Source organism: Emydura macquarii, unplaced genomic scaffold (genome assembly GCF_026122565.2).
Source record: "Emydura macquarii macquarii isolate MOO-44397 ecotype Brisbane River unplaced genomic scaffold, CSIRO-AGI_Emac_v2 contig_1253, whole genome shotgun sequence".
Classification (NCBI taxonomy): Eukaryota; Metazoa; Chordata; order Testudines; family Chelidae; genus Emydura; species Emydura macquarii.
In genome coordinates this window covers 100593219-100616634 of record NW_027131390.1, presented here as the reverse complement: position 1 = coordinate 100616634, position 23416 = coordinate 100593219, and the positions used below count along the sequence as shown (strand labels likewise).

General features: G+C 40.2%; 1 protein-coding gene across 1 annotated transcript in view; it reads left to right on the top strand.

The window, feature by feature from the left end:
* KALRN (kalirin RhoGEF kinase) overlaps nt 1-23416 on the top strand; it is a 608200-nt gene that overhangs the window by 251493 nt on the left and 333291 nt on the right. Inside the window, exons 4-5 of the mRNA XM_067549620.1 lie at nt 11776-11968; nt 15643-16155. Of these exons, the coding sequence (XP_067405721.1) occupies nt 11776-11968; nt 15643-16155 (706 nt within the window). The remainder of the gene's footprint in view (nt 1-11775; nt 11969-15642; nt 16156-23416) is intronic.

The following is a 23416-nucleotide window of genomic DNA, read 5'->3' as shown; positions in this document are numbered from 1 at the left end:
TCAAGTCTCTAGATGTGATCAAATTACTCAGCCTTATAGGGAGTTGGGAGGGTTTTCTAAAGTGTTTGTAATTAAGTATTATTTTTTATTCTGCTGATCTACTGAGCAGCCATCCTTGGGTTTTCACTTTCCATGAAGACCATATATTGTTGTATTTTATGATGTCCATTTAAAAAAAAAGTGATATAATAATGCTTGCAACCACCTAATGCTGAAAACAAACTCATAAATAGTCCTGCCCTTTATAGAAAGTCACTCAGTCTTAGACATACAAATAACCTGTACAAAAGACAAAACAAAATAGAAAACAGATACAAAATATGTTCCACCCAAAGATTGAACAGAGAAAAAAGCCTTACATTGTAAATGGAACCTATCCAGACTTGTGTTCTAATGGACAATGTAGGGAACAAGTTCCAAAGGCAGAAAAGAGATTTCAACAGAGCATGTCTAATCTGCAATCTCAGAAAGCTGAGTTCCCGGAAGCTCTGATGCCGTAGCCTCAGTTTTTGCATGGGACATAATGAAAGAGGCAGTTTCTTAAATATATACAGTGCAGTCCTAGGGCATAGATGGGAGCGCTGCAGGGGCTTTGTTTCAGAGCCAATGACTGAGCTTGGGGAAAAAGGGAAGCTCAGTGAGCAATATTTGGCACCTACCTGTCTACTGCATAACACTTGATAAAAACAAATAAATAATACTTAGTACTGAATAGCACTATAACACTTTCAGAGCAACTGTACCTTACCTTGTGAGGTAAGGGAGTACTGTGTTCTCTGTTATGCATTTGGAAAACTGAATCACAGAAAGGGTGGCCTGTCCTTTTAAAAAGTCAGTGGCAAAACTCCTATTGACTTCAGAGATGTGGGATCAGGCCCCTGTTGCCAAATGCACTGGGATAAGGGAGGGATGACAGCTCAGAAGGCTGGGGACCAGGACAACTAGGAATAGATAAGGTTGGAGGCATGGGCTGGAATATGTTAAACACTATTGTGAAAGTTGGAAAAGTGGTGGCCAGGTATCACCTCAACTGAGAGAAACCTGGGATTTGAACAACCACATGCTCACAGTTGTTTAGGTTGTCAGTTCTTTTACTGGACCATACCAACACTCAGCTTTTCAGTAATCGAACACTCTTCACTAGGTTGCTGATGGTCTCAGATTGTCTCCTGGCTTCCTATTCCCTTTACAGTGCTGAATGGGGAGCTTGCGTATACACAGTAGCCTCAGTGATTCTGATGTGTTACACACCCACTCATGCCACTATACAAATAATAAGTAATACCTCAGATCAATTGTACCTGTCTTCTCAGCAGGCTTAGCTCCTCCCACTAGGTAGAGTGACACATTCTCATCATTTAACAAAATATCCTTACCCGGAAAAAGGTATCACCATGTTGTGAGAGGAAGATTTTGAACTGCACTGTGAAATGCACATCAGCATTATATGTCTCTTGGGTTTAGGAAGACACAATAAATAAACCTGACTGTTTGCCTCTCAGTGCCTTCATGGTGGTTGTGTTTGTATCTTTGCTATTTAAAGAAACGTGTCAGATTCAACCTAAAAAGTATGTTTTAGCAAATAGGTTGATTTTGCAGTTTAAGAGGAAGTCCTTCTGGATGTAACACCATAGGCAGACTGCTCAAGGATGTCTCTAACCTCATATAGGCAGGAAATGTACATCTGATAAGCAAGCTATTTTGGGTAAATCAGTGTGGCTGCAAAGATTAGCTTTGTTTGTATTGAGGTGGGGCTCAGAAGAATGAAAAATGTTAGTTACATTGATCTTGGTCTGTCATACTAGCAAAGGTGGAGAAAATAGAGGATTTGGCTTTAAAATCATGAGCCTGTAAAGCTCCAAATTCACACATGCCATGTTAATAAGTCTGTGTGGTGAAGGGGGAATGTTTCTTGGGTATAATGTTCAACTTTTCTCCTTTCAGCTGCACTCTGAGTCCAGTGTGCAACCTTAAGTAAAATGAATGTGTGGACACTTGCCAAAGTCTCGTGAGCTGCCTAAAACAATAGCTATATAATTTCTGCTCAGAAGCTAACATGGGAAAGCAACCCAAATACTGAAATACTCAGAGCAAGAGACGAGCAGGAGCCAGGTTTTTCATTTCATGGAAGAATCCAGGATGTCAAAATTTCTCCTGGTCCAAAATTGATCAAAACTAAAAATATTCAATATATCCTGTGAAATAAACATTCTGAAGGAAAAAATCAGTTTGGGTCAATCAAAACATTTTGTTCCAATTTTGACTTTTTGTTCCATTTTATAGCATATAAAATACAAATCGATTGACATGAAAAGTCATTTCTAAACAGATAGTCAAAAAGTTCCATTCCAAAATAGTTCAAACAGAATGTTTGTTTTGACCTTATCAAAACATTATTTTTTCAATGTTTCTTTAAAACAAACTTTCATCAGAATCAATATGTTTTCGTGAAATGTTTTGCTTTCAACAAATTGGCATTATCTGACAAAAAAAAAATTCCAATGGAAAATTTCTGACTAGCTGAACTCAGGACCCTTGAGACATGTCTAACCAGCTGCTGGGAGTGTACTTCCCAGACAGACTCAGACTAACTCTGCCTCAGTCAGCGCGCTAAAAATTGCAGTGTGGCCACAGCAGCTTGAGGTGGCTGTTTGAGCACAAGCCTGCCTGATCCCCTGGATATGTTCTTGGGAGGCTACCCCGAGCCACTTATTGTGTTGCCTCAGCCACACTGATGTGTTAAGCACATTAGCTCGAACAGAGCTAGCTAGCAGACTGTCTCCCTGCACTGGGAAGCACGCTCCCAGCTCCTCCATAGACATACCCTTCATAGAATTATTTCCCCCTCAACATGGGTGCATAATTGTGCGTGAAGGTAATGGAATTGAAGAGCACTTATCAAGGGAGAAGTGTGTACATTACTTCGAGAGAGTAATTTAAACACCTTTTGGCAGTAGTATTGCCTATTCCATACTGTGTGCCTCATTCAGCCCTGGTATTAGCAGGCTCAAGTCCAGAAACCCCAGAGAGATTGTATCTGCTTACATCAGGGCTGAGTTTGTCACAATGTCTGTGAACACTTTTAGGGCTTCACTATATGTCCCTGCCAAATGCTTAATCCTCCATTCATCATTTCTTGAAAATACACACACACACACGCACACAGAGTATCACTCTCCGAGGCCTATTTTTGCTGCCTAAGCTCTTCCCACTTACTCATAACTCTGTTTCCCATAATGTATTTCAGCAAGCTGTGCACATTTGCAACCTAGTGACTTTCCACCCTCAGGGATAATTCTTCTTCACTCAAGATACCTGGAGAATCCCAGGTGCTCTCCATCAGCATGCACTCACTGTGCTTGCAGTCTTTGATATCTTGGTCTAATATGCTAGAATCAGTTTTCCAGGAGATCCATCACTGCCCAGGTAGGCATTCTTTTCCTTTGGTGAAAAACCGGCAGTGATGGATTTAGACTAAATCTTATTGCAACTGCTTCTTGGTCTCTTTGCATTAGTCTCGGAAAAATGCTGCACGTTCAGAACACACACAAAAACACTGGAAATTATTCTGTTTTTAATTACTATCCTTGCTATACCAAGTGCCGTAAATATATTTCCACCCCAGAGTTCCAGCTGAATTGCATTCCCAGAAATATTCCCAGGTAACTCATGCCCCTCCAAACTATTCCCATGTAGTGTGTGTATGTCACAACAGCTCTAACAGTTAATTTTGTACAACCAGTAGCAATAATGTATGGATTTTCATTCCGTTTTTTTCTTTGTTTGTTTCTGCCAAATGATCCAAAATCGGGGAGCAGTAGATGGTAAGGAGATAGGTACTGCTCAAATACGTTTCTGTTGTAGTAACATCTCTCAAACTTAGCCTTGGATAGAAAAAACAAACAACCCCCTGATTAATTTCATATTTATCCTAGCAGCTGTTTCAAGAGAACCTGCCAGGCATTGATATGAATATAGTAAATCTAATATAACATCAGCAGAACAGGGCAAATGGGGTTACGTCAAGACATCTGCCAGCACAGTTTTAACAAGAACCTGGAAAATTATAACACTCACCCTTTGGTTTTGACTTTAACAGCTGTGATCATGTATTCTTGGACGCAGCTGTGTTTTATATCTTTGTCATAATAAAGAGATAAAGGTTCTCAAATACAGTTTATGGGCAAAATCCAATAAAGTCCTGACTGACTTTGAAGATGTGGGCCCCAATTCTGCTCTCCATTACAGTGATATAAATTGGAGTAATAGTGTAGATCTGGATTTATGCTGGAGTAAACAACAGCAGAATATGATTTATGCTGTGCCCTCTCAAATTTTGTTGACGTCAGTAGGATCTGAGGGCACTTTGCTGCTTTCAGAAAGTCATCTCAGTACCTTGCAGGACCAGAGTCTATGTTGGGGGATGATTTTCTTATAAGCATGATTTGATAGCAGCACTCAGCCTCATTCTGTTCTGACTTACAGCAGATTTTACTAAAACTCCATTGACTTCAGGCCCATTATTTAAAAAGAAAAAAAGAAAAATAACTAAATGAGTTACTTGGTGTGTTGCTTGAAAACAGCAAGGATATGCATTCCATTATCCAGCTTCTGCTTCCAAAGTTGCTTTTTTTGTGTCTTTATATTCTCATCTATTGATATTTGTCCACAATTTCTGGTTCAATACAGGTATTGTGCAGCCACACATCTGCAGTCTTGTGTCATTCCCAGTCACACCTCATGTCCCTCTAAATGCAGCAGCTCTGCTGGCCCTGGTAACCAGAGATACTGAGTTGGGCTCTGACAGGACTCTTCAGGCTGCAACTCTTTTTATAGCAAGTCACTGAAAATTTCTATATAGCTGCTTTATGTCTTCTGATCCCAGACAAAGTGAAATTGGCTTTGGTTTCTTTTCCAAAAGCAAGAACAATTGTTTTTCAGGGTTGGAGAAAAAGAAACTAAGGGTGTGTCTACACTTACCTTGGAGATTCGGCGGCAGTTGACCGGAGTTACGCAAACTACACAAAAAACTTGTGTAACTCCCGTCGACTTCTGTGCTTCTGTTCTGCGCTCCATCTTCAATGCGCTGTGCCAACGGGAATGCAGTTTCCATCGACACAGCGCTATGCCACTTGAGGACATGGTCTTAATACATCGATTTCTGGATCGACTGAGCGGGTCTTCACTGACCGCTCAGTCGATCCAGATAAGTCGATCTGACGGCGGCGAATTTGCCGCCATCAGTGTAGACATAGCTTAATTTAGGTCACTATGAGGAATAAGGGATTAATTAGAACTGAAGGAGTTTCTATGACTGTTTCACCAAATTTCCTGTTTCCTGGTCACAAAAATGTATCGTGCAACAGAGAAAGTACAAAAGGGAAAAATGAAGGTGAAATTCATCAGTGCAAAGCCTTTCACATAGCTTAAACTCTGCAGTGGTAGCAGTGGGTGGATTGGCCGTGTTGAGGGTACCTGTGGATTCTTTCCCACACTCTGGGTGTGCATCAGTAAGTATTGTGTGCTATTGATCCCGAATATGCTGGTGTGTAATGGACAGATGGGACTGGCAGGAGAGAGGTCAGAGGACCCATGACTGAGAGGATATACTGTCAGAGGGGCTCCAGAGTGGCAGTAGCCATTATTTAAGCCTGTGGAATGTAGAAGTCACCTCAGAGGAACTGCACTGCAGTTGAACACTTGCCTGCTAACTGGGGTGGTGAAAGGGCAGGTGGGCAAATTAGGTAAATTTTGCTCAAAAAGACCTTTGGGCAAGTTTAATGCTTGCTTAATGATGCTACCACAACAACAATGCTGGACAAAAAGTAAATAAGCCACAGATGAGGTGAACAGATGGGTAGATTATAAAACCTTCTCTTACTTGTAAAAATATTAGGTATTATGAGTAACACTGATGTAGAAAACAGATATAATTTTTATACCGACAATGTCTCTTTAAGGTAGGACTAGCTTTGACCATCAGCAGATCATTTTTTTTGGAAAGATTTGATAAGTATCAGATTTGTCTTCTACTTTCTTGTGCACCAGAAGGCATGTCAATGCATCTTTGTCATTAATTCAGGATAGCGAGATGGGAATGGAAACCTTCTGTTATTTCAGCTAATCAATTTTAAAACTTCTAAATGTCAGAAGCTTTGGCCAACCCATAATGGAGAAAAATACATGTAATCATTTATAGGTATCTGAAAAGTTAATCAAAATCAGAATGTTGAAACTTGTTTGATACCAAGCAAGCCAGTTCTTGCCAGAGAAAATAAATTTATAATGTGACCAAATTAAAGTGGATATTTGAGAAAACAGTGCCGTGAAAGTGCCTCAGAAAACAATATTGTGAGATTTATTTTAACGAAGTTATCACATTTGCCTCTGGGTTTCAGTTTAACTTTTCCTTGTCAGGCCCAAAACATTCTTTTCTTAAAGATGTTTATATTTTTAAAATTAAGACATGGTCTCAATATTTGTTTGAAAGCAGTTACAGAGAATGGATGACTGAAGTGGTTGCTTACACATAGATTATAGGGAGCTTTGAGTTCCAAGGTGCAAATCTATCCAAGGTCAATAGTGGCCAAAAGTCTATATCAATTTGATGGCTGTTTGGTGGCCCATATGACATTAACTGGTAATCTCAGTCCAGTTCCTAGTAGCCAGATAACAGAATAACACCCCTCATGATTGACATTATTTGCCAATCTAAAGTAAGCACAAAGACTGACTGGGCGTATGGACTAACTGCCCATCAGGTAGCTGGCCAGGTCAGGGATATGACATATTGTTGGGACACCGTGAAGCAAACTTTGATTGCTGCTGCCCATGCTTTTTCTGGTCCATGGATAAATTGAGAGAGAGTACAATTCTACTGTCTCCTTTCTCACACAGAATTTCCAGTACTTTGTGGCTTAAAGTTAGCATCTTCAATCCATATTTAGGCATCTAAAGAAAAGTGATTTGATTTTCAAATATGGTGAATACTTACAGCTCTCATTGACTTCAGTGGAAGTTAAGTATGCTCAGTGTGTCTGAAAATCAGGACAGGTTTCCCTTGGTGCCTAAATATGGATTTAGGAGCTTACCTTTAGACATCCAAAATTTCATCTTTGACATATACCTTTAAAAAACAAAGTATATGTGAAATCTTCATACACACAGGCCTCACTGAGGTGCTGTCTAGACCTGTCATACTTCCTCAAATTTGCTGTCTAATTTTGTTTTTGAAAATGCTTTTATTTAATTTTTAAAAAAATAAATTCTTTGACTTTGCATGTATAGTTGAATGAAGAGTCATTTTCAGTATTAACTTACAGGCAGCTGGAGATGTTAGTATTATTAGTAGGGCCAGGAGATAGCAGCCGAGATCAGGGCCCCATTGTGCTAGGCACTGTACAAACACAGAATAAGACACAGTCCTTCTCCTGAACAGTTTATAATCTAAATACCTAATTCTCTCCTTCCTTCCTTCCTGTCCAGAAGCATCACCCCGCTGAGTAGTACCTGTATATCTGCTCCTGCTGCGGTGCATGTGCTATTCTTAACAACACACTCTGTCATCTCACAGTAGAAGTAATGAACAGAAAACTGTTTAACTGGTGGCAGCTTAAACACTGTTAACTAATAGCTTCTGACAAGTAGATTTAGAAATCAGGTGCTAAATTTGTCCATAAAGTCACAGAAAGGGGAGGGGGGGAGGCATGGAATTATCAGTGTGCCAGAGAGTTCAAACTCAATGATGAGACAAAGGGCCAGAGGCATTCTTAGGTGAGTGCCATTCAAGTAATAATTGTAAGGATAGCCAGCTCTCAGAAACTGTGAGCAAGATTCTTGAAATCAAGATTGCTTTTGTTCAAAATGAGAAACGCCATCCTTCAGTACATCAGCCTATAAATATAAAGGGCTTGTTTGTCTTCTTGATTTTATTTCCTTGAATCAACTCATGTCTTAGGTGGTGTCAGTCCATTTCTTTGTAACTGGGAAACTCCAATTTATCACTGGCATGGAGATGCTGCTTCTTGTTGAGATGAAATATTCTGGCTCAAAAAAATCTCTCTAAAAAAACAACTCACAGATTTCCCACTTGAACACTTAAGCAATGTTATTGCTTGCTGTTTGCCAGAGGCTTGGAGTGGATGGATCATTTGATGATGACCTGTTCTAGTCATTCCCTCTGAAGGACCTGGCATTGGCCACTGTCAGAAGACAGGATACTGGGCTAGATGGACCATTGGTCTAACCCAGTATGGCCGTTCTTATGTTTTTAAGTTTGTTGGAGCTTTGGACTAATTTAGTCTGACATGGAAAAGGCTCTTGTCCACCAACAGTGAGCAGAGGGACTGATACCCCATAAAGTTAATTTCTTCTCTTACCACCATGCCTTCTTTCTTTCTTTCTTTCTGTTCTGGGAGATTTTCAAAGGCACAAATGGCAGTGAGGCACCTATGTATTAATGAGAATTGGATGTATAACTGCCCTTGTACCTTTGAAAACTCCCCTTCTATCTATGTGTGTTTTCTTTGGGTCTGACCCAAAAGCCACTGAAATCAGTGGAGAGATGTTTATTGGTTTCAGTAGGCTTAGGATCCAGCAACAGTTATCTATCTTATTTCTCTATTTGTCTGTCTTATTGCTAAACTTCCTGTCATGGTGTCTAAGTTTATCTGTCACTGTGATATCTAACAGCCTGAGCTGTAAAGTTTGGATCAGGGTCTGAACTTCTCCAGAGTCCATGGGAGTTTGGATTTAAGACCTTAGTTCAGGCTCTTAAACATAAAATGACAGTCCCTTGGGGAATTACTATTCTGCTTAGGCAGGCAGTTCTTTTGTTATTCATCAGTCGGTATTACATTAATTTGGTATATATTCACTAGTTATAGGTCAGTTTTGTAAACTGTCAGGTTAGCAGGATGTATAGAGATTTGGAATGTAATAAAGATTGGCTGTTTGCCTCAATGTTGTTATACTGGTCAGTTTTTTAAGAAAAGACATGTTAAATCTAGTTGTTACCAAATCTATTATAGAGGCACTCAGCATACCAATACAGACAAGCCATTTCCTGAATTTCTTTGTCAATTGCTTGAAGGAAAGTTGCTCCTGGAAAGTAAGGTCAGTATAACATGGAAAAGTGAGATGGCAAAAACTGTTGAAAACACTATCAAGTTTTTTTGGGAAAAACTTCACTACACCCTACTTCTGTTCAAGCCAGTTTGATTCAACTGTTTCTCGGCTCTGGTACCAAAGGGTAAGAGGCAGTAGTACCAGTGGCAGCCATTTTGGAATAAGTTATGGAAGAATTCAAACATTTGACCTCTCAGTAGTAGGTAAAAGACAAATAAAAAGTTCTGTGCTTCTGGAGGTATTTGGAGGTGCCTGGTCCCTCTAGTTTTTCTTTTGAATTGATTTTTTATGCAGTGTATTCTGAATGCATCAGAAGTGTTCAGGCATTTGATGTGCTGGCTGGCATTGAATGCACTAAATCCTTGCTGACATAAAATTGTGTCTTTGTTCATCTTGGGGAACAGCATATTGTGGACTCAGTTATTTCTCTTTCTGCTCCCTATTTCTCATGCTAACTGTAGGTTTAAGATCTGTTTAATAAGTATTCTGGTGAACTTTTTTAATACATCACTTTTGTGGGCAGACCCTTTAAGACCTGGTTGAGGTCATCAGTGACTTTTATTTTTAATGATATATGGCGGGCTTAAAGTAACCAAAATACTTTATCTCCTCAATATGTCTCATTTCTCACATATAATCATGAATAGCATCATAATGCCTATATAAACCGTACGTGGTACAACTACCAGAAGAAGAAAAGCTAAAAACGTAAATATGTGGGGGGGTTTTGTCTTAGTTAATGAACCCATTTTAGTTCAGACTCAGTGTCAGTTCTATAAAGAATGCTCCTGTTTGTGTTCCAACCACAAAATTGGAACATGATCTTTGTATAAGCATTTCACTGAGATACATAGGGCCTAATTCTCATTTATGATAAGATCCCTTTGAACTGCTCTTTAAGGCCCCTTTACATTGTCATAGTGGTGAGAAGGGCCCTTATATAAATGAGAATCAGGCCTTTGGTGTTCAGTGGGAGTGTTTGAGGGGGAAGGTCTGAGCATTAACTGTGATGACACTGAGATCCTTTCCAATTCTATATTGTAACAAAGACATGCACAAATACTAAATAAAACAACTGTTCTCTACCTAATCTGGGGTGTCAAGCTCATTCTGTGGCTAGGGCTAAATTCCATTTTAAATTATGATCCGTGGACTGGAGTATGTGTTTAGAATTTATATACTCCCTTGAGTCTACAGCATTTTTCCTGGTTATGACAACGGGAGGCTTACACAAAGATCAAAGGTGAAATCTGGCCTTTATGTAGTAACTGAGCTTTTTGTTACTGTAATTTATTACTTGTTCAGAACTTCACTATTGCATTCATCATCATGCAGTGGAAGAAATACGTTCAACTTTAAGACCACCAAAATTTCTGCCCTTTGTTTCTCTTACAGCCCCACCCTCCTTTCTGTTTCTTTTCTCGTTCCCTCTCTCTCTCCCTCTCTCGTTCTTTCTTCTTTCTGCATTTTCTTCCCTGTAGCACCCCTCATCTTCCCATGAGCTTTACTCCCATCCTGTCTCCTAATCCATCAACAAAAATGAGCAGCAAAGAATACATAAAGTTGATATTTTTAAAGTATCATCAATGAGCTTTTAGAAGTTAATATGCCAATAAGATTGGTGAGGGGTGGGAGAGTTCACATATCTGAGGAATTGTTTCAGGCTCTCTGCAGACTCAGAAAGACAATGCTACACAAGTTTAAATATGATTCACATCTAGACTGTTATATTCACAACCAGGAGAGAGAGAAACTACCTTTTTAAAAAGCAGAATGTGGGCCACAAATACTTTGTGTTCCTTTCCCTAAGCATCTACACAAGGTGTAGGGAAAAGCAGAGCTGAAGTTAAACTCTTCTTCACCAGGGGGCGGATAGTGTCTCTGCACCCTTTCTCATCTATCCTCCTGAATAATAGGGAAAAGAAAATTTGCAAGCTAATGCCATGCTATTTTTGAACTCTGTGTATCTCTCACCAGATCACATTGCCTACTTTAATTTTACAGCACTTCCAAAATGACTAGGGAGGCACAAGGACCAGAAGCTGTGTGAATACAGCCTAAAAAGGACCCAAGACATTTGGAACAAGATTTTCAATAGTGACTATAAATTGTGGGGGCCTCCATTCTGGGTGCCTAAACTGAGAAACCATACAGGAGCCTGATTTTCAGAAGGCCATTTCACAGCACTATCTGAAAGTCAGGCCCATTTAAGGGCTCAAGTTGGGTCTCCACAAATGGAGGCACGCAAAATCACTCATCACTTTTTAAAATCTTGGCCTTGCTTTATAGAATCCAATAAAGATGCTGAAGACCAAATCCATAATATATATTCTATTGTGCAGAAATCCAGAAACCCAAGTATATATGTTTCCAGTGCAAAATTGAATTGTATATATTTAGGAAACAGGAGCTAATGCTGTAATGCATACATTAACTACTGATATAAATTAGAATTAGATCATAATAAAATTGTTAAGATACCATATATTCATTATACTATATTATCCTCTGCCTGGTATTTCCAAATATATTATGCTATGCTTTGTATTAAAATGTTGAATGATAATAAAAGGAGCTCAGACTTAATGAGTCATATATCATGTGTCTGTAGACAATGTTAATAATTCTGCCATGCTTTTATTCCTACAGTGAAGATGTCTGTAAACGAGGATTCACTGTTATTATTGATATGCGGGGATCGAAGTGGGACTTGATCAAGCCTCTTCTGAAGACCCTTCAGGAAGCATTCCCTGCTGAGATCCACATTGCCCTGATTATCAAACCTGACAACTTCTGGCAGAAGCAGAAAACTAACTTTGGCAGTTCCAAATTTATCTTTGAGGTGAGACCCACATCAGAAGTTTTCTGGAGTGCATTTTGCTTCATAAGTAATTGCCTTACAGTGAAGACCAATCCTGTGCAGGGGGCCAACACAAGGATGCCACTGAAGTTCCACATTACTCCATTTTCAGGGTTTAAGTTCTGCTGTGGTACTATGTTGGCCCGCTCCACAGGCCTGAATTTCACCAGTATATTTATGCTGGGTTTTTGTGTGGCAGTGTTGCTTTCATTCTTTCTTTTTAACTAGTCGGTTGGTTGGTTGGTGGAGTTTTGCTTATTTGTTTTTGTTGTTTTTTGGTTGTGGTGTGTTCTAAAATACAAAGAAACCTAAAGGCCCAAAATTCTGTGGATACTTCTTTTAGCTAGTCCTCTTCAGCTAATGACCCCGTTAAAACGCATCTAGGTCCACATTGTAAAAGGTATTTAGGTGTTGCTGTGCTTAGTTCTGCAATGCCTAACTAATTTAGGAAATTATATATCATTTTCACAAAGGATCTAGGCTCCTAAGTGCCTAACTCAGATTTGAAAATAAGATTTTGTTTCCCAGAGCTGAGCTCAATAGTGATTAAATACTTCTAACAATCTGGGCCTTAGACTGGAGGTTTATCTATATATTTTCATTATGTTAGATTAACTTTCGTCTTGGTGAAGGTAAATCAGCTGCGTTCAGTTAGAGCTTTTTGGTCTTTCTAGGAACTTGAGCTTCTTACTGAAATTGAAACAGAATTCTGGTATGCAAAAGGTTCATATATCAGTTGGTATACACTCTACAATTAATTAGCTTTTCTTTTCTGTGCCTTTTCTAAGATAAGGGTTCATACTTGGTTGATTTACTCCAGTGTAAATCCACTGATTTCAGTGAGATACTGTGAATTTACACAAGTATAACTCAGAGCAGAATTTGGTCCATAGTCTGTAACACTGGATATTGAATTGCCTTTTCAACTAACTACTGCTCCAGTTCAGCAATGTTTTTAAGACCTGTTGAAGTTAGTGGGACTTTAGCCTTTGCTTAAAGTTCAGACTATATTTAAGTGCTTTGCTGAATACAAATGAACTGCTGAGCTATTCTAATACTCAGACATGGCTCCAAACAGTAGGGGCACTCCTACATGTTCTCTTACTGCACCTGCTGTCATAAGTTAAGGGCACTTTTGTTTTGAAAGTGCCCCTCAGGCCTTTACTCTGACTGCCATGTTGTTCACTGACATGAATTCCCTGAGAATTCCTGCTGCTGCCGCTACATTTGGAACCTGCTATTGGACAATGTTAAGTAGTCTTGGGCACTGGAGCAGCTGCCTCCTCACATGGATTCCTCATTCAGACGAGTTGTGCTATTAAAACGACAGCTAAGCATGTTGTTTAGAACTGGGGTAAAGATACATTTATTCTACTTAGGTTTTATTTCTTTTTTTCTTTCCCTCCTCCCCCCTGCTTTTGTTTTTGGTGTGGGGCAGTGCCTGTGTGCCCTGAGGACAGAACTGCCACTGTTGATTTTACGCAGTCAAGGTAAAACACAATGGGGTAGATCCTCAGTGAAGTAAATTGGTATAGCTCACCAGAAATCAATGGAGGTAAATTGATTTGTCTGAGCAGAGAATCTGGACAGATAACTACCAGTATCAATTTAAAGGCCAAATTCTGCCCTTGAGGTTTATGGAAGTAATGCATGCATCCCAAGGCAGAACCTGTGCCTTTGTGAGGGCTGATTGCTTGCATCTGGAGTCATAGGAAACTGCTGTTGTCAGTTCTGCTTTACAGATTTCATTTTCCCTTAAAGGTAAATGGTAAACATAAGCTGTTGCCAAGCAAAAAAGAGCTAGACAGACACTTGATTGACTAATGCAGACTCCAGGAACTTTCTGTCACTGTGAAGGATGGCTCAAGAAGCCTCATTATCATTAATTCAGAGGTGTTTTTAAAGATTATTTTTCTTTCCTCCTGAAAGGGTTGAATAAGTGGGCAATGATTTTTATTGGTTGCGTTTTAAAAGAAAGAGAAATGAGAGCAGATAGACTGTTACCTTGTCTTAGCCCATCCATACCTGCTGAAGTTGGGTAATGTATTCACATTCCTCTCAAACAATTCTCAAGGGGGACAAATCTGAATAACAAATTTGCCTGCAAAACTCTTTAAATAAAAAGCCCTCCTGCCATATCATCATGTCAAAATGCTGATAAGGGAGAGAATGTATTGCGGTGGCTTGACAAATGGTGTTTTAGCAGTAAGGAGAGAGCTTTTGTTGACAAGTAATCATACTGTACATTGAATTATCATATTACGCCTTTAATGGGTCATTGTACAGGTTGACAGGTTCTATCATTTTAAATACCTTTTAAAAATAGCATATTTACCTTCACATTGTAATCCTGATCCCCCTGAAATGATCCTGTCTGTGACGGAACATTGCAACAGATTTTTAAAATAACCTCTCTGATGACCATTTTGCTTTTATAATTATCTGAGCATATGTTCAGTAAAAATACCATTTTAATACATAGCAGAGTTGTCTGAAATCATTTTTAGATGCACAGGAAATTGGAACAACAGGTTGTTACCAGCTTACAACCTGGATTTACCAGTGGGCAACCTGTATTGTTGGGACAAATTCAGACCAAAGACCTTCAATGCAAGTTTTTCCACTGACTTCAATAGGAGTTGGATTGGGCCCGAGATTAAAGAAGTGGTCTACATTTTCCATAGTGATGTGATTTGGGTGCCTCCATTTTTTGGGTGTCCAAATGGTGGCATCTCTCAGGGCCTGATTTTCAGGGGTCAGGTGCTCAGCACTTTCTGAAAATGAAAGCCCTTTAAGGGCTCTCTCAAGTTGGGCACCCAAAAATGTAGGCCTGTATTTCAATAAAAATAATGTAGGTAAAAATAATATGAACAGCCGTCAATCACTAGGCCATTACATATTACTAAATCCAAATTCTGAGCTGTGTTCCACATATCAAGTCCATTTATTTCGATTTTTGTTAAACAGTATCTCTTATTGATTTTGCATCATTTGTGGGTGGATCCTTTTTTTCTTTTATTCTTATTGTTAATATTCCAATGACTTTTTATTTTTACATTGATTTTGGCTAAATCACTGTAGAAAGTAGTAGTGTGAAAGAGTTCTGACTGTGGCATAAAACAACTGGAATAATCTGAAAGAAAATAAGCAACAGTATGCTATGTATTTTGGCAAGGCAGACTACATGCCTTCATTCTTATGCCCAAAACTTACGTTGCTGAACTGTCACTGAGCTGCATATAATGCAAACAAGACAAGTCAGTGTAATATCATGTATCCACTTAGTAAATCAGCATGGCCAGTCTTCAATAAGCATACTTGGATGCTCAGTTAGAGCACGCACTTTGGGTTAAAGTAATCAGTTGCAGAAGCATTGTCGGCTGGTCAGTTTAGCTAAATATGAAATATAAAAAAGCATTTGATTCCAGGAAAGTTCTCCACTAAAAGAATAACAACTACACTTAAATAAAAATAAGGGGTTTAAACCTGGTTGAATTCATTGGAATTAGATATAGTCTCTAGTCTTCTCTAAAATGTTTTTTCAGTGATGTATTTATGAGGAAAATAATCTGTTCATGCCATTTACAGATTCCAGGATTATTTCTGGTTGGCCAATGAAAATTGATTCAATTTGTGTCCTTTTTTTTCCCCCTTAGACAAGTATGGTCTCTGTTGAAGGCCTAGCAAAACTTGTGGATCCTTCCCAGTTGACTGATGAGTTTGAAGGATCCTTGGATTACAACCATGATGAATGGATAGAGCTGCGGGTCTCCTTGGAAGAGTTTTTCAACAGTGCCATCCATTTATTATCAAGGCTAGAGGACCTCCAGGAAATGTTGGCTAGGAAAGAATTTCCGGTTGATGTAGAAGGGTCAAGAAGGCTGATTGATGAGCACACACAGCTTAAGAAGAAAGTGATCAAAGCTCCTGTGGAGGAACTGGATCGTGAGGGCCAAAGGTTATTACAATGCATAAGATGCAGTGATGGTTTTTCTGGTAGGAACTGCATTCCTGGAAGTGCAGACTTCCAAAGTCTTGTGCCAAAGATCACCAGTCTCTTGGACAAGCTGCATTCGACCCGGCAACACTTGCATCAGATGTGGCATGTTCGCAAACTGAAACTGGACCAGTGCTTTCAACTTCGACTCTTTGAGCAAGATGCTGAGAAGGTAAGGAATAACCTGTCCCTTCAATACTTTTACTGAGATATTAACACAAGGGTACTATGACCATTATTTTTTTTCTACAATTAGCAACATGAGGAATTACTGAGTGATATAAATCTCAAGTTACAGCAGATGTGCTTTATGTGACTCGTAAAACAAAATCACTGAACTAACTGTTTGAAGTAGCAAGCATAATGAGATCCAAGAATAACCTGTCTGTGTCAGTTCTGACGAAAGTTAATCTGCTTTTTCTACTCACTGTGGGTACAGTTGGTAAACATTAGCATAAAAAATTGGGCTTTATTCAAGTTACTTTTGATTAAGTTTATGAATATATCCATCTGTGTAGCCCTGAGCCTAAAGGAGAATGACAGTTTGATTCACTCTGATTATTGTTTATATTTCTAGTCAGACTACGGAAGATGTGTAACTATAGATGAGTTTCCCCTGATTGTTATTCTGATCCACGTTTTCAGTCTCCCTGCCCTAGAGAAGAGTGGCAGGATTTACAACCGGTAGGCTTTTTAATTAATGTAACTGAGTACCAAAAAAATGGACATTTAGTTTCACCAGCACAAGATTGGTGATTGTATTTGGGTTAGCTAAACACATGATTAAACAAAAAAAGTGTTATGAAAGGACCACAATATGTACACGTATTGTATTTGGTTTGCATTAAACAGCACATAAGAATGGCATTTGAATTGATACCTGACTGATGAATCAATGTCCAAAATTCATCCTCCTCTCCAGAATGGGATCATGTTTGAAGATTTATGTAAACATTAAGTTGTACAATGCAATCTTTTTGGCAACTTAAAATTTCATTTGACATTTTTAATACTGCGTAACTGTCCAAAGAGCACAGTGGTCTTAGACAGTATATAAAGAAATCTACATAGGTAAGTAATGTGGCTATACCAAGGTTAGTTGCATAACATGTCAAAAAGAATACAATTCAAGTAGATTTACATTCCCATTTCCTCCCCATACAATAAAATAATAATTAAAGAGCTATAGGATGGGACAGAGTGAATGCCCTGCAGTGAATCAGGATAGTTCATCCATGTTAGTTGAAAAGACAATGGCTAAAGCTTGCTCAAAATCACATAACTGTGCAACAGACATGACAGACTGTGATGGGTGACCGTCTCCCTAGACAACATCTCCTAGTGGTTGGAGCACTGGTTAACCATATTGTCAAGTGGTCAAGTCTGAAGTTCTCAGTAATGCCTAGTGGTTAAAGTCCAGGGTTCGCTGTAGAGGTACTTGGGCTCCCCCACTCCTCTGGGTTCCAACCCAGGGCCCTGGGGCAGCAGTTCTGGTGTGTGACCTGAACCATGGCATCATCCAGCCTACTCCCTGGGTTACTTCCTACCATGTTCCTGCCTCTCCAGAGGCATGGTGAAGGCTTGGATAACGGCCTGCAATGCGTCTCACTAGAAAGAGGACAAGAGGATCCCTCCCCCACTCATGAGCAGATGCTCCTCTGTCTCTTCCTCTGGTGGCTTGTGGCTCTGAATTGAGGTCTGCTTCGGATGGTGTAGGGCTCCTCTAGATTCCTGCAAGAGCTACCAGTGCAGGTCTGCTCCCTCACACTGACCACCTTGACTGAAATGTGCTGCACCCTTTTAAACGCCACCTCCATTGTGAGTATTCCCAGCAGGCAGGGGTTGGCAGAGTCTCCTGTGACCAGAGCTGCTCCTTAACCTGCTGTTCCCCATCATACAAACATATTAAATTACAGTATCAGATGTTATAACTGGCTTCTTATTCACATAATACCAACTTCAGTCCGAGTCTGTGTGAAGTGCAAGGTACTGATTCTAACCTGCAAAGCTGTGTGGGGTTTGGCTCTTGGCAGATGAAAAGAAACATGAAACATGGAAGCAGTTGAGACTAGCTTGGTCCTTTCATGAACAGTCATTATTAAGGATACCATTTGGTCACAGAGCTCACGGATTCCATGACTTTCCAGGACCTCTGTGACTTCAGGGGCAAGGCTGGGGCTGCTGCCAAACAGCTGATCGGCAGCAAACCCACTGGAGCAGGGGGCTGGAGCAGTTGCAAGCCCCAGTAGCTTTGTTTCCCCCATCCTCCCCCAGGGTATTTTTAGTAAAAGTCAGGGACAGGTTGCAGCTTCAGTGAATTTTTGTTTATTGCCCGCGACCTGTCCTTGACTTTTACTAAAAATACCCGTGACAGAATCTTAACCTTAGACATTACTGCAGATTTAAAAATCTGGCCAACCAAGGCAGGGTATTCTCAATGGAGAGCCCTTAACCCTGGAATTCAGTCACTCTGTGTTTGTCCACTAGAGCCCAAATCTGTGGATGTCTGACCTCAGTGTGTGACTCATGTTTCACTTATGTGTTTGCTAGGAGCTGTGGGTGATAGAGGAGTTCTAGGGAGCTAGTCTGGAGAGGGAGTCCATCTACTGTGATATTTTTTATAAACTGCAAATTAATACTTGTACTTGGAGCTTCTTGTCGAAACACACTGTAAAAACTAATTTAATAAAATCCCAAGTCATGCAAAGCCAGACATAGGACAAACACATGCTCTCATCACACATACAGAATACAGCAGAACTTCAGAGTTACCAACACCTCGGGAATGGAGTTTGTTTGTAACTCTGAAAAAAATGTTATGGTTGTTCTTTCAAAAGTTTACAACTGAACATAGACTTAATATAGCTTTGAAACATTACTATGCAGAAGGAAAATGCTGCTTCCCTCCTCCCCCCCCCCTTTTTTTTAAAGTAGTTTTCATTTAACACAATACTGTACTATATTTACTCCCCCTCGCACACCCCTCGCTGCTGCCTGATTGTGTACTTCCAGGTCTAAATGACATGTGTGGTTCAATGGTCAATTCATAACTCTGAGGTTCTACTGTATATCTGAGAAGATCAGCTACAATGGGAGGGGGATCTTCATGGTCTAAGCCTCAGATTGGGAAGACTTTGATTTACTGAGCTACTGGTTCAACTTCTGAAAAATTGTGTACCATGCAGTTTACCCTATATGTAATTTTATATGAGGCCCTAAAAAAATGAGATCCTGTCTGCTCTGCTTGGCCATTTAAGAGCAGATTTAAGATGCTTCAGTATCATTAGTCAAAATTTCCCCTCCTACCTCTCCATTTTTGGGTGGCATGCTATATGCTGGTTGGTCGCTGCTGTCCACTGCAGAGTTGACTGCATATCAATGGTACTGTACAGATATGGATTCTGAAGCACTTGTGTAATATTCAGATGGAAGGTGTTTTATAATGTAAATGATTATTTTCATTAATTATTATTATTAATGTCAATAATATAATAGTGGTTAGCAGCCAAAAGACTTTCAAATAGAGGTTCATGCAATAGCTTTTTATTCTCCAATGCCATTTTTAAGCATTAAAGGAAAATTTGCAAGCACCCAAAATGTCAATCCCTTGCCAGCTCATGAAGAAAGAACTGTCAGGAAAAGTGGAGAGAGGGCACAATACAAACCTATATGGCTGTGACAAATTAGGTTCTTTGCATATATTACTTGCTTGTGTCCAGCTGAGAGCCTGGATTGAGTAAGCCAGCAAATATTTGGGGCCCTCTCAACTAGCCATGACCAAGTCTGCTCTACCCATCCTGAATATGCAATATTGGCATTATGATGTTTCCTTACCATGTCACAAATGTCCTTCATGTCAGAATACTGACCTAGAAGAGCCCCTATGCCTCCAATCCCTGTGGACAGATGCTAAAGTGGGTTTCAGGTTTGGATTTGTCAGACTTTCTCTGAGGTCACCAGTAACAATGTAATCTTTGGTGGTGTGATGGGAGAAGGGACCTCACAGAGATTCTGACAGGGAGTAGGCTAGAACCCCATCCTAAATAGCTGTTGGTGTCTGAATTTTAACATGGTTGGGGATCTGCAGACATTTCTACTGATGGTAAGTCTTGCTGGCAGCTGATTCTTTGTGGGATTTGTATTAGCGTAGTGTAAACAGGGACTCAGAGACTTTCTCAATCTTTCTAGGCCCTATAGTAGACTATGACTCTCTAGAACTCCCTTGGGGAGAAGGTGGGCACTGCTCCTGTCTCAGAGTCCAGGGCACAGGCCTCTGGCTGTGCTCTTCAGGGCATCTGCTCCCTTGTAGGAGGGATTAAAGTAGTCCAAACAAAAAGCAGAGTTCTAGGCCTTTGGGAAGACAAAGAGCGAGAGCGAGAGAGAGAAAGCGAGACAGAGAGAGAAGTACCAGCCCGTCTCCTTTCTGAGAGGGCTTGTGCAGCTAAGGCTCTCAAGCTGTTTCTCCAGTCAGCAATCCCTGCTTCCAGGAGCTCTGAGTTGAAGTCCTGCTCCCTCAGAGTGCTGCACTGCACTGAGTAGGGATGGTCCCTTTTACAAACCCACCCATCTCCAGGCTTGACAGGCCTCACAAATGCTCTGGTTTGAGGCTTATTGTGCCCAGAGGGGCCCTTTAGCTCCTTACCTGACAGAATGGGGATCTGCCGCATCACAGACCCATTCAGTCTGAAGCAAATCTTGTTTGATAAAGGTGGCATTCGCTATTTTAGGAATTTCATATGCATCTATCATCTTAGTTACTAAGCACCAAACCTTGATTCAAGCACTGTGTGACTTGGCTGAAGAGCTAACCTTGCCTTCTCTGCCTAATTTTGGACTGCAACAGAGGAAAGCCTTGTACTTTCCTCAAAAAGGAGGGTCATTTTGCTGTGACTTTTGTATCTAATATTAACCACATGCCATACTCTGCACTAAACTCTAGCCTATCATATAAACAACCACTGCTCCTAATGTCCCATGACAGTTTAAGTTTAAAGGGGCCTGGTGCCTCCATTAGCCTAGTGAACTCTGCCCTCTCCTGATAGGTATGGTAGCAGTAGGAAGAAGGTCCTGCACCAGGGATTGGGTTCTCTCTTTACCTCGGGAGAGGTATGTTACTGTTTCTTTGTGACCTGAATGTGTTATTTACTTATTTGAATATAATAACTCTGATGCACTCAGCCTGCTATGTAAGAACCTGAATATAAATAAGGACCTTTTAATATCTCTATTTCTTAGTCTCTTTATCTTCTTTATCTATTTAATATCTCTATCTAATTTCTCTGTTTGTTGCTTGGGTGGTGTTTTAGAAAACCAGCTCTAATTGCAAAAGGGTGGAGAACAACTTTCAATTCTTCACACACACATCTGACTAACCAGGCTAAGAAAGTGTCCCCGTTTGTCTGACAGATGTTTTTATCAAGGTGGGATGGAGAACGGGAAACAAGAGGACATGGTGGGGAGGGGGGAGCTACTTAATTTTTAGGGTAGGTTACTTTTTGAGTCTCTCAGTATTTGGATGCCATTGGTGTTCCCTTCAAAGAAAGGTGATTCACTTTTGTCACCACTTGTAAGGATATTTTAAACCATGGGGTAATCACTTAAATTATTCAAAGCAAAAGGCTTCAGAATATCTCTACCTCCCATTGTACTCCACCTTTCAGCATTAGTATTCTCCTTATGAAATCAACTTCAGTTCCTCAGAATGGGGTTACTAACCCTATGAAGTCTGGGTCAGCCCAGTTGAACTCCTTTCAATGTCCACAAAAGTTACTAGATACCAGTAAGAAATATGACTGTTTTTTCTACTGAGTGATTAGAGGCTCCAGGTTGGAACCAGACGGTCTGTAAAGTTGTCATCTGCTGAGTAGCTCACACATTTGGTGGAAGAAAAGGAGGGGGTGGCAGTCCCACTCAGGGCTTCTGTCACTGGAATTGCTTGGAGAAGGAGCGCAGCTGTCTGTGGAAAAACTTAGTTCTCAAGTCAATGATTGTTTTTTCCATGCTGGATCAGGGGGAGGACAACAGTTAGGATATCACATGGAGCAAAAACAGCACACCAAGACTCAATTTACAGATGGTGACTAATATCATCTTGTGGCTCAAGTCACCAGACAATGATTCAGTCAGGTCAACCATGTGGGGAGCATTGGCAGAGCAATGTGAGGAAATTCACATACTGTGCAATCCTGAGTGTAATGATCTGCTGATAAATAACACATTGCAGCCTCCAGTATAGTCTCTGATGCTCATTGTCCAACAAATTAATTCCTTACCAACTATATATCTATGTCTTTGAACCAAAACTAGCTAGCTGTGTTTTTACTGGATAGCAAGGAGAAATATTTTTAACCATCAGTAACAAATGAAAAATGCAGTTTGTGTCTAAATTGTTTAAAACAAAAACCACAGTCAACATAGATCCAGCTATTAGAAATATCTGAGAAATGTTAATTGGCTGGTTGATTTTTGGACAAGGAAAAGGGAAAAAAAAACAAAAACCAAAACAAAAACAGGCAAGCATGCCTTGTACTTGAATAAATACCAAAAAAAGACAAAAAATATTGTGTCTTTGTTATCTGGTTGTTATAACAGGAGCTTAACTCTTCTGGAAATACTTTACAGCTGGCTTCGAGCTCATATTTTGTAGTAATTCCCTGATTATTAAGCTAATCATTTATCAATTTATGGAGTGGTCCCATATCATCTTTACTGTTTACAGATCTGAATGGAGAACAATTATTTTGCTGTAGAAAACACTGGCCACAAACAGAGAGACAGCTACGGGATTAAACCCAGTACCACAAGCCTGTATCACTTGAGCTAAGAAAGATCCCTGTGCTTTAAGTAGCATGCTGTAATAACCACTTGGGCCAGCCACTAGTGGGAGATATGACTGATCACATATCCCTCCAACCCCCTCAGTGTATTTCAAAGAAATTGCAAAGGATAAACTCCAAAATGTGGCAGCCTTAGGAGCATGAGACTATGATGGGGTATATAAACCTCACACTGGAAGTCAAAGGGTTAAGGAGCAACTTTGGACCCAGGTGGGCCAACCTATCCCTACCAGCAGAGTGTACTCCAGCTGGAGGTAGAGCTTTAAAGGGAGTCAGACAGCTCAGAAGGGGCCTGACATGGCAGGGAGAGAGACCTGTCCTGAGAGATCCTGAAGAAGGATGCTACATAAACCTTTCCCTGAGAGAAGGAGCCTACCTGCTGAGCCCTGAGGGGCTGACAATTCAGTTGCTCTCCTTTTCTTTGCTATTGTGTTAAACTGTAAGACTTCGGTGGGGTAGCGAGTGTAGGAAGTAGCAAAGAGATGTCAGACATTACTTACCTGGGCTGGAGCCCAGTGGAGTAGAAGAGTCTGGGCTCCCCTACCAACCGCCTTGTTACTGAGGGCACGAAAACCCTTTCTTAAAGACTCCCCATTT